Below are 15,540 nucleotides of genomic sequence, written 5' to 3' on the forward strand. Positions count from 1 at the left end.
AAACAGCTTCTTCCCCTCTGTCATCAGGATTCTGCATGGTCCTTCCATTTTCTAGAGCACGGTCCGATACACCAACCTACCTCACTACAGACACGTGGCTTTTCATTGGAACTGTTGTGGTACAATGCTGAGAGCTATAGTCTGCTCTCAGGTACATTTCTCTTTGTTCAACCTTCTGTACTGGTGTATGGGTTAATTGTCTGCATGTTTAGCGTTATCTGATGTGAATGGATTACACGTACACAACAGCTTTCCACTGTACCTCACCACATGTGACAACAATAAACCTAAACTACCACAACTCATTACCCCTCCCACTGATCATACATTTCTCATTCTTTGCACCATTTTGCCTCCTTAGTGCCCATAACCCATCGGCTGTTGCTCTGCCCTGGACTGATCCTCAGAGAAAACACAACCCTGCTCACAACCCCAAGTTATAACCCTTCTTTGAAGCCTGCAATCCACCCCACTAACCACTTAATCTCCCTTGCCGATTAAACCCATATGGAGGCACACGGAACTGCAGGAGCTGCTTTACAAAGAAAAACACAAAGTGCTGGAGTAACTCAGCGGGTAGGCAGCATTTCGACAGTGGTTTCCTCAACCATCCTCAATCCAAGGGCGAAGTCTGAAGAAGGGCCTCAACCTGAAACGTCACCTATTCCTTTTTTTCCAGAGATGCTGCCTGACCCGCTGAGCTACTCCAGCATTTTGTGTCTATCAATCCAAGGGGGATTATTGTCCACTGTTGAACAAACTACTGCCCTCTCCAAAAGCTGGCTGCAGGGATAATGAGGACAAGCGATAATGTGTGAGAGGACTTGGTACCTGAGGATGTGTCTCCCACTGGGACAGAAGACGGTTCCTGGGTAGATTCTCCAGTCGATGATTCCTGGATCTGTTTCCCTGTGGACATCTGGTGATCTGGAATAATGGAACAGAGAAACGGGAATGTGACAACACCACAACAGGTCATCAGACTGGAAAAAGAGTTTGGGAACTAAAGGACTGGAAGCATCATCCAGTCTCTCTTAACCCACTCTCCTTCCGAAACATGTCTCACTCCACGTGACCCCCCCCCCCACTCTGAGGGGGTGATTTTCTGCACAAATGGACTTTAATCTGAGCATGTGTGAGGTTCTGCACTTTGGGAGGTCATGTCATGGAACATAATGAGGCAATTCGGCCCATCGACTACTAATGTTGGTACGGAGTGTGGATCTGTAATAAAGTGTGGACAGACAGTGGGTGCAGTGGAGGGAATAATCTAGTAGGTCTGCAGGATGGAAGCAGACCGTGGTACACAGCTGACCCCACTAACCACTTTAACTCCCTCTTGCATTGCACGCTGGTGCAACGGTGGAGTTGCTGCCTTACAGAGTCATATGTTTGACCCTAGTGAGTTGGATCATGCTCGTACTCGCTGGGCAGCTCACTGTTTATCAAAACTATAACCCACGTGAAGACATAATGATACCTGAGCTTGCAGACCCTGCTGGGTCACTGGTCAAACCCTGACCAGAGCCTTCATTTGTTGCCTCCTGGGGATCCGGAGTCGTGTCCGATGGTGGATCTGGAAGAGGGTAGAGGTGGGACAGTGAGGGTGAAAGAGTAAAAACACAATGAACAGCTGATCAGGAGAGAAGACAGCTGCAGAGATGAAGAGTCACCAGTCCATGTTAACACACACCAAGTCCCACAGGTGATGTATCTGGCCTTCAACAATGCCCACTCCTGAAACACAGTCCTCACCACACTTCTATGTTCCCACTCAACCCTCTCTCCGTCAGAGCTGCATTTGATCTCTCACTCCCTCTCTCCCTCCACCCTCCTCTCCCTCTCTGCCCCGCCCCCTGTGTCAGTCAGTCATCAAATACATTCTCCTCGAGCTCTCCACTCTCTTTCCTCCTCCACCCTCAATCACCAGTCACCCACTCCCTCCTTACCCATCATTCCTTTATTCTATACTTACTCATTTCAAATATATCTACTTGCCCACCTATCCCTCTCTCCAAGACCTGCTACCCCTCACTGTTTGAAACTCCTCCCCTCAGGGCACATCCCAACTCCTGATGTTGCAGAGAAGATTTTAGACAAAAATGCCAGGACTCGAGGGCCTGAGCCAGAGGTAGATGTTGAGCCGACTAGGACTTCATGAGAGGAAATGTTGAGGGAAATGCAGTCTTTTCCCAGAGTAGGGAAATGCAGAATCGGAGGAAATAGGTTTAAGGAGAGCGGGAAAGATTTAATCAGAACCTGAGGGGATACCTTTTTTTACACAAAGGGTGGTAGGTATTTGTTACAAGCTGCAGGAGGAGGTAGTTAAGGCAGGTATGATCACTACTTTAAAAAAAATAACTAGACTAAGTGAGACCCGTTAGGTCCCTGTCACACGGGAGGCATGGTCCCCCAACGCAACCCGCTGCCCAATGCAATATTCCACCACTCACCCGATCCCCCAATGCAAACTGTCCCCCCAACGTAATATTGCACCACTCACCTACCACTACCACAACTCATTACCCCTCCCACTGATCTTACATTTCTCATTCTTTACACCATTTTGCCTCCCTAGTTCCCATAACCCCTCGGCTGTTGCTCTGCCCTGGTCTGATCCTCAGAGAAAACCCACCCCTGCTCACAACCCCAAGTTATAACCCTTCCTTGAAGCCTGCAACCCACCACACAAACCATTTAAACTCCCTTGCCCATTAAACCCACATGGAGGCACACAGAATTACAGTAGCTGCTTTACAAAGAAAAACACAAAGTGCTGGAGTAACTCAGCGGGTAGGCAGCATTTCTACAGTGGTTTCCTCAATGGTACCCGGACGTGGCGCCGACAGACAAGAGGCTAAAGCAAAGAAGTTGAAACCAAAGAAACCGAATAGAAACGAGTCTGAAATGCCAACTAACCGAAAGGGCGGGACGCCTAAAACCCAAGGAATCGAAAAGCTGTGTCGCCTAAAAGCAAACTTACCGATTGGTCGCTCTGTCGAAACACCACCTACCCGAATGGCGGCGTCGCCTACAGGCCAACGGGCCGACTGCCGCTCAACAGAAAGGTCCAATAATGGACATGACGTTGCCGAGGGACGGGACTTGTCAGCGATTGGTCCAGACCCCCGCGTCCATCACATCACTGTGGGGGGATGAACATTGTCCCAAACCTCCGTTCCACCCGACCCACAGCCCGCAGCCAGAGGGTGGCCGTGGGAGAGTGGGGGCTGTCCTGAGCGATGCACACCTTCGGCCGCTTTCAACTTGGTGCTTGGGTTCAGATTGTCCAGTTACATATGGCTTGTGTGGGAAAATGAACCCCACGCTCCTGTCTCCCCCTTCTCTCTCCCCCCTTCTCTCCCCCCTTCTCTCTCCCTCCTCTCTCTCTCCGTCTCTCTCTCCGTTCTCTATCCCTCCTCTCTCTCCCCCTTCTCTCTCTCTCACCTTCTCTCACCCTTCTCTCTCATCTCCGTCTCCACCCGCGGGAGAGTCCCACAGTAACTGATCTCGATGCACCGCGATCGGACCCCAACCTCCACACCAGGGTGATTCACCCCGGCCGCGGGGACAGACGGTTTATTTATTACCGTCTCGGTGAGGAGGAGAGAGAGAAGAGGGGAGGGAGAGGAGAGAGAGAAGAGGGGAGGGAGGGGAGGGAGAGGAGGAGAGAGAAGGGAGAGAGACAGAGGGGGAGAGAGACAGAGGGGGAGAGAGAAGGGGGAGACGGGAGCGTGGGGGTCATTTTCCCACACAAGCCATATGTAACTGGACAATCTGAACCCAAGCACCAAGTTGAAAGCGGCCGAAGGTGCGCATCCCTCGGGACAGCCCCCACACTCCCACGGCCACCCTCCCCGGGCTGTGGGTCGGGTGGAGCGGAGGTTTGGGACAATGTTCATGCCTTCACAGTGATGTGATGGACGCGGGGGTCTGGACCAATCGGTGACAAGTCCCGCCACCCGGCAACGTCATGTCGATTATTGGACTTTTCTGTTGAGCAGCAGTTGGTCCGTTGGCCTGTAGGCGACGCCGCCATTCGGGTAGGTGGCGTTTCGACAGAGCGGCCATTCGGTAAGTTTGCTTTTGGGGACGCAGCCTTTCGGTTCATTGGCGTTTCGGCCTCGTTTCTATTAGGTTCTTTGGCTTCGACGTCTTTGCTTCGGCCTCTTGTCTGTCAGCGCCACGTCCGCACATGTCCTCAATGGTTCAACTATCCTCAATCCAAGGGTGAAGTCTGAAGAAGGGCCTCAACCTGAAACGTCACCTATTCCTTTTTTTCCAGAGATGCTGCCTGACCCGCTGAGCTACTCCAGAATTTTGTGTCTATCAATCCAAGGGGGATTTTACTTCGGAGTCACGTGAGTGACTACGTGAAGAACCAGCTCAGCGCGCATGCGCGGCATTAACGCCAGCAGTGCAACAGCGGCTGCAACGGGTCTTAGGCGCTCCCGCTACAGAATGAAACGGACCGTCAGGTGAGTACCCTGAGGTCGGGTTTCTTTTACAGGGGAGCCTTTTTCTGCTTGTGTTTTACAGGCAGAGAAAAAGGCTCTGGAACAAAACTGTCCCCCGTTCGAGGCAGGTGTTTTCCCGAATTCGGACGGGACGTCTCTCCACCCGCACGGGGAGAGAGAGAGCCGCCTGAGCCGCTGGAGCAACTCTCGGTGCAGGTGCCTGCGAGACGCGCTGCTTGAGGGGCGCTCTCGCTTCTACAAGGCACAAAAGCTCTAGAAGAACCTGTCCCTCCGCTCGACTCCAGCGGAGGAGCGTTCCATTGCAGGGGGGGGGGGCAGCAACAGGCGGTAGGAATTACCGGGTCCGGTGTTCCGCTATTCCCCGACACCGTGCCGAGCCCAGCCCGCTAGTACCTGAGCAGCGGGCTGGATGCATAGCCAGCCGAAGAGGCATCCGGCCAGTAGCTTCCGACTTATCGGAGGGGACGTCTCTCCACCCGCATGGGAGAGAGACAGCCGCCTGAGCCGCTGGAGCGGCAGGCGGCAGGACCGCTCATAGAGCGCTCCACCATCCCCGACACTGAGCCAAGCCCAGTCCCACTAAACGCCTGAACAGCGGACTGGGGGGAAATAATCCACCAGGAAAACCAACCGGCCGGTGTTTCCCGATTCGTCGGACGGGGACATGTCTCCACCTAAACGGAGGAGAGACAGCCGCCTGAGCTGCATCCAACGGCTCTTGGAGCAGCTCCAGCGGGATGCGCAGAAAGAGCGCTCTCGCGGAGGGAGATCAGGCACCCCCTCCACAGTGTCTTGTGCACTGCCCTCTGCTCCCTCATTACTGGAGGCTAGCATTGGTGACCAGGGCTGGGCTGGTCTGGAACAGGGGCTGGCGGACGAGATCGGGAGTATGCAAGGGGTGCAGGATCAGGAAGAGCTGCTGGGTGTGATGGACCGCTACGTAGCAACCCCACGTGCTGGAAGACTGCTGGAACCGAAACACGGCCTGCATAAATCATCTTTCGAATAAGCCCTTGCAGGAAGGTGCTTTCTGAGGCACTAGATCTTTACACAGCACCAGAGAACTGTGAGGCCTCAGAGTGCTGACTGTGAACAGCCAAATCTGGGGGCACGTGGGGTCACACATTCGTAACCATGAACTCAAGCTACAGCGGAACCTAAGGCTCCTGACGTTGGCCATCACAGCCTTTGCTCGTTCTGTGGACAGCACGGAGATGGATACCTGCCAGCAGGATGTACTGGCATTGATGTGCAACACTCAGTTTGAAACTTCCGGCGGGAAATCATAAGACCTGCCCTCAATCCCAAATTTGCTGGGTTATGCAAAGCCCCAGCTGCAGAGACGGACGCTCTGTTATTCGGGAAGGACCTCACCAAAAAGGTAAGGGACATGGAAGAGGCATCGAAAACTTTCAGCCTCAAGAGGGCAGGCCCCGGGACGAGCAAACCAAGACCTACAATACCCAAGCGGCAGCACCCCACGGCATCCACCAGTCAACGTCCTCAATATGGGACTGGTGAAAGCTCGGGGACCGCTTTTATCCCCAAAGATCTTTTTTAGATCAGGGCCCAGAGCGGACCCCATGGAAAATGCGCCACCCCCCAACATCGCCCGCACGTCAGACAAGCAAAGCCTTCAAGAACATGAGAAAACAGAAGAACCCCCAATAACCATGGAGGTAGGTGGGTCTGGTTCCGGCCAGCATATAGAGTAAGGGTTCTTTACTAACAGGGGGGAGATTACACTTGTTCAAAGAAGCACGGGGTACTGTCACGAGTGACAACTATATACTCAACAGCATTAGTGGATATGAAATACAATTCATGTCAGAAAAATCGCCGCCAGTTCAACATTGGGCCCAAAGGGTATTTTCTACCTCCGTCAAAGAGAAACGTGAGGGACAAGCTGAACTGGTGAGACTTATCACAAAGGGGGTCATCGAAAAGACCAAACATGAACCTTTGGGATTTGTATGGAATATATTCACTAAAACCAAAAAAAAAAAAAAAGTTGGTGGATGTCGCATCATCATTGATTTAACATCACTAAATAAGTTTGTTAAGTATATACATTTCAAAATGGAGACATTTGTTACTGCCAAACAACTGATTTCCAAAAGATGCTTCATGGCAAGCATTGATCTCAAAGATGCTTACTATCTAGTACCCATACACAAGGATCATCGCAGATACCTAAAATTTATCTGGATGGTACAAAGCATTGCCCGATGGGCTAACTTCAGCCCCAAGATTATTCACCAAAATATTGAACCCAACCATGGCAATACTAAGAAAACAAAAACATATTGTCAAGGCATATCTGGATGATATTCTGATAGTAGGGAAAACGATGGAATTGGCTGTGGCAGCAGTATCAGCTACAAAACAGCTCCGCGAAACTCTGGGGTTCGTCCTACATCCAGATAAATCTAAGTTGAAGCCATCCACTATCATGGACTACCTGGGCTTCACAATTAACTCAGTCCATATGACTGTTACCTTGCCAAAGGCAAAAATGGTTGAATTAGCACAATCATGCAACAATTTAGTGGTCAACGAGCGACCAACTATTCGACAAGTAGCAAGAGTAATTGGGGAAATGGTAGCAGCATTTCCGGCTACACATTTCGGACCTTTGCACTATCAAAATTTACAGAGAGCAAAGGTACAGGCACTAAAACGACATACAGGTCACTATGATCGTGTCATGAAATTACCCACTGAAGCAATATCAGAGCTACAGTGGTGGGCAGAAAACGTTTGGCATAGTTTCAGCCCTATCAACATCACTAACCCTACTTTAGTTATTCAAACAGATGCCAGTGCTCAGGCTGGGGAGCGACTAACTCCATATCCAGCACAGGTGGTAGATGGACTAACCTAGAGTCATCATTACTACTTACACTGGGCATTAACTATCTAGAGAAGGTACACAAAATTGCTGGGGAAACTCAGCGGGTGCAGCAGCATCTATGGAGCGAAGGAAACAGGCGACGTTTCGGGCCGAAACCCTTCTTCAGACTGATGGGGGGTGGGGAAAGAAAGAAGGAAAAGGGGAGGAGAAGGAGGAGCCCGAGGGCGGGCGGATGGGAGGGTGGGAGGAGACAGCTAGAGGGTTAAGGAAGGGGAGGAGACAGCACGGGCTAGCCAAATTGGGAGAATTCAATGTTAATGCCATAAGGACGCAAGGTCCCCAGACGGAATATGAGGTGTTGGGCGCCTTTTATGTTTTAAAAGCATATGTATCTAATGTATGTATCATATGTATCTAATATGTAGCACTTGCATGTTCGATTACACATTGATAAATACTACGGTGATGGCTTATATTAACCATATGGGCGGCATAAAATCGTTATCATGCGACAAATTGGTCAACATGATTTGGCAAGGGTGTGTCGAAAGACATATTTGGCTATCAGCTACTTACCTACCAGGTAAGTTAAACACCCATGCCATGAGAAAATTAAACGCCTGGGTTGCAAGTTTGAACAGACCTTACCTGGAACTGGGATTGTCCAAACAAACCATCACCACCATGTCGGCATCCCTTCGAACATCCAACAAGAGGCAGTACTTAACCAGCATCAAAAAATGGGAGAAGTACTGCCAGGAAACAGGGACAACGTACGCAACAACCAGCGCCAGGACAACAGGCGATGGTATCCCATCCACTGGTGGTAAAACTGATGAAGGGCATTTACAATATCAAGCCCCTAAGCCCAGGTATACCCATATTTGGGATATCAATGTGGTCCTGACATACCTCAGGGAATGGCCACCAGCCAGATCCCTCGGCCTCGAGCAAGCTACACTAAAGACGCTCATGTTGATGGCACTTGTATCCGCTCAGAGGGTCCAGTCACTACACAAGTTGAGGCTGGACAACATGGTGACCACCCCAGATCAGATCACATTCATCATACAGTGTCTGGCGAAACAAAGCAGGCCAGGAACAGCTAATCCAGTAGTGGTATTCTAGGCCTACACACCAGAGCCACGGTTGTGTGTCGTGACCCATCTACAACATTACATAGACACAACCCACAATATCAGAGGGAGTGAAAAAGCCTTATGGGTCAGCCACAAGAAACCTCATGGCCGGGTAACGAGCCAAACCATTTCAAGATGGCTCAAACAGGTACTGAAGGCTGCCGGAATAGATACTAATACATTTAAAATCTCATTCCACTAGGGCAGCATCTACATCAACGGCCGAGAGAATGGACGTACCGGTTGACCATATTCTGAATACAGCAGGATGGTCAAGGGAAACGACATTCAGAACTTTTATAACAAGCCGTTGACGAAACCTGATTTATTTGCAGAGAAAATATTACAAGCTGCAAATATTTAATTTAAGCCCGGAGGAGCAATTTATTTTGTTATTGTTAAAAAAAAAACTTATTTGTTTCTCGAAAAACAGATTCATTGGTTGATTACGATAACACTTCCTCCCTCAAGAACTTCGGCAGTGAGTGAAATAAAAGTGTTACACGGTTTGAAATCACAGAGCTTTGAAGTCTTCACGTAGTCACTCACATGACTCCGAAGTAAAATAGTAAGATTAAACGAGAACTTACCAGTTTGAAGTTTGATCTGTATTTTACGAGGAGTTACGATGAGGGATTACGTGCCCTCCGCTCCCACCCTCATTGTATGGATCAAACTAATAACTGATGTCTCCTTTTCTTTACTATGTTTACTTCAAATAACTGTGTCTATCTGTGATTCCACACCGCTGCTTGGAAGTATGCTGCGCATGCGCGCTGAGCGGGTTCTTCACGTAATCCCTCATCGTAACTCCTCATAAAATACAGATCAAACTTCAAACTGGTAAGTTCTCATTTAATCTTACTATTATTGTCCACTGTTGAACAAACTACTGCCCTCTCCAAAAGTTGGCTGTAGGGTTAATGAGGACAAGCGATAACGTGTGAGAGGACTTGGTACCTGAGGATGTGTCTCCCACTGGGACAGAAGACGGTTCCTGGGTGGATTCTCCAGTCGATGATTCCTGGGTCTGTTTCTCAGTGGACATCTGGTGATCTGGAATAATGGAACAGAGAAACGGGAGTGTGGCAACACCACAACAGGTCATCAGACTGGAAAAAGAGTTTGGGAACTAAAGGACTGGAAGCATCATCCAGTCTCTCTTCACCCACTCTCCTTCCGAAACATGTCTCACTCCACGTGACCCCACCACTCTGAGTTGGGGTGAATTTCTGCACAAATGGACTTTAATCTGAGCATGTGTGAGGTTCTGCACTTTGGGAGGTCATGTCATGGAACAGAATGAGGTAATTCGGCCCATCGACTACTCATGTTGGTACGGAGTGTGGATCTGTAATAAAGTGTGGACAGACAGTGGGTGTAGTGGAGGGAATAATCTAGTAGGTCTGCAGGATGGAAGCAGACCGTGGTACACGGCTGACCCCACTAACCACTTTAACTCCCTCTTGCATTGCACGCTGGTGCAACGGTGGAGTTGCTGCCTTACAGAGTCATATGTTTGACCCTAGTGTGTTGGATCATGCTCGTACTCGCTGGGAAGCTCACTGTTTATCGAAACTAAACCCCACATGGAGATATAATGATGCCTGAGCTTACAGACCCTGCTGGGTCACTGGTCAAACCCTGACCAGAGCCTTCAGTCGTTGCCTCCTGGGGATCCTGACTCGTGTCCGTTGGTGGATCTGGAAGAAGAGAGTAGAGGTGGGACAGTGAGTGAAAAACACAAAGTGCTGGAGTAACTCAGCGGGTAGGCAGCATTTCTACAGTGGTTTCCTCAATGGTACCCGGACGTGGCGCCGACAGACAAGAAACCGAAGCAAAGAAGTTGAAACCAAAGAAACCGAATAGAAACGAGGCCGAAACGCCAACTAACCGAAAGGGCGGGACGCCTAAAACCCAAGGAATCGAAAAGCTGTGTCACCTAAAAGCAAACTTACCGATTGGCCGCTCTGTCGAAACCACCTACCCGAATGGCGACGTCGCCTACAGGCCAACGGGCCGACTGCCGCTCAACAGAAAGGTCCAATAATGGACATGACGTTGCCGGGGGACGGGACTTGTCAGCGGTTGGTCCAGACCCCTGCGTCCATCACATCACTGTGGGGGGATGAACATTGTCCCAAACCTCCGCTCCACCCGACCCACAGCCGGGGAGGCTGGCCGTGGGAGCGTGGGGGCTGTCCCGAGGGATGCACACCTTCGGCCGCTTTCAACTTGGTGCTTGGGTTCAGACTGTCCAGTTACATATGGCTTGTGTGGGAAAATGAACCCCACGCTCCCGTCTCCCCCTTCTCTCTCCCCCCTTCTCTCTCTCCCCCTTCTCTCGCTCCCTCCTCTCCCCCTTCTCTCTCTCTCACTCTCTCCCCCCTTCTCTCTCGCTCCTCTCCCTGCTCTCTCTCCCCCCTTCTCTCTCTCTCCCCTTCTCTTCCCCTTCTCTCTCACCTGTCTCCACCCGCGGGAGAGTCCCACAGTCACTGACCTCGATGCACCGCGATCGGACCCCAACCTCCACACCAGGGTGATTCACCCCGGCCGCGGGAACAGACGGTTTATTTATTACCATCTCGGTGAGGAGGAGAGAGAGAAGAGGGGAGAGAGAGGAGGAGAGAGAGATGAGGGGAGACAGAGGGGGAGAGAGAAGGGGGAGACGGGAGCGTGGGGTTTATTTTCCCACACAAGCCATATGTAACTGGACAATCTGAACCCAAGCACCAAGTTGAAAGCGGCCGAAGGTGCGCATCCCTCGGGACAGCCCCCACTCTCCCACGGCCACCCTCCCCGGGCTGTGGGTCGGGTGGAGTGGAGGTTTGGGACAATGATCATGCCTTCACAGTGATGTGATGGACGCGGGGGTCTGGACCAATCGCTGACAAGTCCCGCCACCCGGCAACGTCATGTCCGTTATTGGACTTTTCTGTTGAGCAGCAGTTGGTCCGTTGTCCTGTAGGCGACGCCGCCATTCGGGTAGGTGGCGTTTCGACAGAGCGGCCATTCCGTAAGTATGCTTTTGGGCGACGCAGCCTTTCGGTTCATTGGCGTTTCGGCCTCGTTTCTATTAGGTTCTTTGGCTTCGACGTCTTTGCTTCGGCCTCTTGTCTGTCGGCGCCACGTCCGCACACGTCCTCAACGGTTCAACCATCCTCAATCCAAGGGTGAAGTCTGAAGAAGGCTCAACCTGAAACGTCACCTATTCCTTTTTTCCAGAGATGCTGCCTGACCCGCTGAGCTACTCCAGCATTTTGTGTCTATCAATCCAAGGGGGATTATTGTCCACTGTTGAACAAACTACCGCCCTCTCCAATAGCTGGCTGCAGGGTTAATGAGGACAAGCGATAATGTGTGAGAGGACTTGGTACTTGAGGATGTGTCTCCCACTGGGACAGAAGATGGTTCCTGGGTGGATTCTCCAGTCGATGATTCCTGGGTCTATTTCCCAGTGGACATCTGGTGATCTGGAATAATGGAACAGAGAAACGGGAGTGTGGCAACACCACAACAGGTCATCAGACTGGATAAAGTGTTTGGGAACTAAAGGACTGGAAGCATCATCCAGTCTCTCTTCATCCACTCTCCTTCTGAAACATGTCTCACTCCACGTGACCCCCCCACTCTGAGTTGACGTGAATTTCTGCACAAATGGACTTTAATCTGAGCATGTGTGAGGTTCTGCACTTTGGGAGGTCATGTCATGGAACAGAATGAGGCAATTCGGCCCATCGACTACTCATGTTGGTACGGAGTGTGGATCTGTAATAAAGTGTGGACAGACAGTGGGTGTAGTGGAGGGAATAATCTAGTAGGTCTGCAGGATGGAAGCAGACCGTGGTACACGGCTGACCCCACTAACCACTTTAACTCCATCTTGCATTGCACGCTGGTGCAACGGTGGAGTTGCTGCCTTACAGAGTCATATGTTTGACCCTAGTGTGTTGGATCATGCTCGTGCTCGCTGGGCAGCTCACTGTTTATCGAAACTAAACCCCACGTGGAGATATAATGATACCTGAGCTTGCAGACCCTGCTGGGTCACTGGTCAAACCCTGACCAGAGCCTTCAGTCGTTGCCTCCTGGGGATCCTGAGTCGTGTCCGTTGGTGGATCTGGAAGAAGAGGGTAGATGTGGGACAGTGAGGGTGAAAGAGTAAAAACACATTGAACAGCTGATCAGGAGAGAAGACAGCTGCAGAGATGTAGAGTCACCAGTCCATGTTAACACACACCAAGTCCCACAGGTGATGTATCTGGCCTTCAACAATGCCCACTACTGAAACACAGTCCTCACCACACTTCTATGTTCCCACTCAACCCTCTCTCTGACAGAGCTGCATTTGATCTCTCACTCCCTCTCTCCCTCCACCCTCCTCTCCCTCTCTGCCCCGCCCCCTGTGTCAGTCCGTCATCAAATACATTCTCCTCGAGCTCTCCACTCTCTTTCCTCCTCCACCCTCAATCACCAGTCACCCACTCCCTCCTTACCCATCATTCCTTTCTTCTATACTTACTCATTTCAAATATATCTACTGGCCCCCCCCTATCCCTCTCTCCAAGACCTGCTACCCCTCACTGTTTGAAACTCCTCCCCTCAGGGCACATCCCAACTCCTGATGTTGCAGAGATGACTTTAGACAAAAATGCCAGGACTCGAGGGCCTGAGCCAGAGGTAGGTGTTGAGCCGACTAGGACTTCATGAGAGGAAAAGTTCGGGGAAATGTAGTCTTTTCCCAGAGTAGGGAAATGCAGAATCGGAGGAAATAGGTTTAAGGAGAGCGGGAAAGATTTGGAACCTGAGGGGATACGTTTTTTTACACAAAGGATGGTAGGTATTTGTTACAAGCTGCAGGAGGAGGTAGTTAAGGCAGGTATGATCACTACTTTAAAAAAAATAACTAGACTAAGTGAGACCCGTTGGGTCCCTGTCACACGGGAGGCCTGGTCCCCCAACGCAACCCGTTGCCCAATGCAATATTCCACCACTCACCCGATCCCCCAACTCAACCCGCTGCCCAATGCAATATTCCACCACTCACCCGATCCCCCTAACTCAACCTGTCCCCCCAACGTAATATTGCACCACTCACCTACCACTACCACAACTCATTACCCCTCCCACTGATCTTACATTTCTCATTCTTTGCACCATTTTGCCTCCTTAGTGCCCATAACCCCTCGGCTGTTGCTCTGCCCTGGTCTTATCCTCAGAGAAAACCCACCCCTGCTCACAACCCCTAGTTATAACCCTTCCTTGAAGCCTGCAACCCACCCCACTAACCACTTAAACTCCCTTTCCCATTAAACTCATATGGAGGCACACGGAACTGCAGGAGATGCTTTACAAAGAAAAACACAAAGTGCTGGAGTAACGCTGTCCCGACCGATGCACAGCTTCGGCCGCGTTCAACTTGGTGCTTGGGTTGACCACAGAACCATAGAGCACAGAGCACGTAACCATACCCAGCTGCCCAACTTGTCCATCTCAACGCATCTAAATGTCTCCCATTTGCCCCTCTTTAGCCCATATCAGTCTAAATCTTTCTTGTCCATGTACCTGTTCATGTGGCGTATAAATGTTGTTATTGTACCTGCCTCATGTACCATCTCTAACAGCTCATTCCATTACCCACCATCCTCTGATGGCAGTTTTCTGGCTGAAAGACTATGAGCATTGAACTTATCACTTCCTATCAAGATGAAACACCTCAATAAGAATACCCATTAAACTCCTGCGTTCTAAGCAATAGTCATAGTTTGCCCAATCGGCTCCCTATAGCTCAGGCCCTTGAGTCCTGGCAACACCCCTGTAAATTCTCTCCACACTCTTTCCAACTTCGTGGTGTCCTTCCTAGAACAGGGTGACCAAAACTGGATATGATGCTCCAAGTGTGGCCTCACCAACATCTTGTACAACTGCAAACGAATATCTGAATGTTTATACTCAATAACTTGACTGATGAAGGTCACTGAACTAAAAGCCCTGTTGCCCACCCTATCTACCTGCGATACCACTTTCAGAGCACTATGTACCTGCACCCCTAGATCACACTGGTCTATAACACTTCCCAGGCCCCTACCAGTCACTGTGAAGCCCCCTCCCTCATTTGATTCCCCCAAACAACATTGGTGGAGGTGAGGAAGGCTGTTAAAGTATACAGCAGTATAGATTAGCTACAGAAATATGCGCAGAAAGCACAAGTGGACTTTAATCTAAGCATGTGTGAGGTTCTACACTTTGGGAGGTCAAATATAAGGGGTAAATATAGCATTAATGTCAATATGAGCATAGATATAGAGGTTGTAAGTCAGTAACAACCTTAACGTGGCAACACAAGAAGATGCATTGGTAAAGGAGGCATATGGTATGTTTGCCTTCATCGCTTGGGGCAGTGAGTATAAGAGTCAGGATGTTATGTTGCAGTTATATGGAGCTTTGATGGGGCTCTAACCTTTTGGTTCTACACATAGTTCAGCTTGGCAATATGTTAGACATGTACATTGTGGTCACATGGGCCTGTTCAAGTGCTGTCCTGTTCTATGTGTCATACTCCCCACCACTGATAGCTGAGCTTGCAGACCCTGCTGGGTCACTGGTCAAACCCTGACCACAGTCTCCACTCGTTACTCCCTGGGGTTCCTGAGTTGTGTCTGGCGATGGATCTTGGGGAAGGGGGGGGGGGGGCACGGAGGGTGAGAAAGTAAAAACGCACAAAATGGCTGATCAGGAGGGAAGTGGGCTGTGGATACGAAGAGTCAGCAGTCGGTGCTAACACCAACACACACCACATCTCACAGGTCACACATCTTGCCTTGAACATTACACACTGCTCAAATATGGTCCAGCCACGCTTCCTTGTTCCTCCTCGACTCTCTCCTCCCTCCACACCTCATCTCCCCCCGTGTCACACTGACCCCACCCCTATCTCTCACTCCCTCCTGTCCCCACCCCACCCTCTCACCTCCCCCACCCCACCCTCTCACCTCCCCTTGCCCCGTGCTCTCCACCCCCACCCCACCCTCTCACCTCCCCCACCCCACCCCTATCTCTCACTCCCTCC

At 50.6% G+C, this 15,540-nt stretch overlaps 1 protein-coding gene across 1 annotated transcript in view; it reads right to left on the reverse strand.

Moving 5' to 3' along the window:
* Positions 1 to 15,540, reverse strand: part of LOC116975639 — a 613,100-nt gene that overhangs the window by 15,939 nt on the left and 581,621 nt on the right. The window contains exon 17 of the mRNA XM_033024967.1: positions 832 to 927. Within this exon, the coding sequence (XP_032880858.1) occupies positions 832 to 927 (96 nt within the window). The remainder of the gene's footprint in view (positions 1 to 831; positions 928 to 15,540) is intronic.

Source organism: Amblyraja radiata, chromosome 7 (assembly GCF_010909765.2).
Source record: "Amblyraja radiata isolate CabotCenter1 chromosome 7, sAmbRad1.1.pri, whole genome shotgun sequence".
NCBI classification, from domain to species: domain Eukaryota; kingdom Metazoa; phylum Chordata; class Chondrichthyes; order Rajiformes; family Rajidae; genus Amblyraja; species Amblyraja radiata.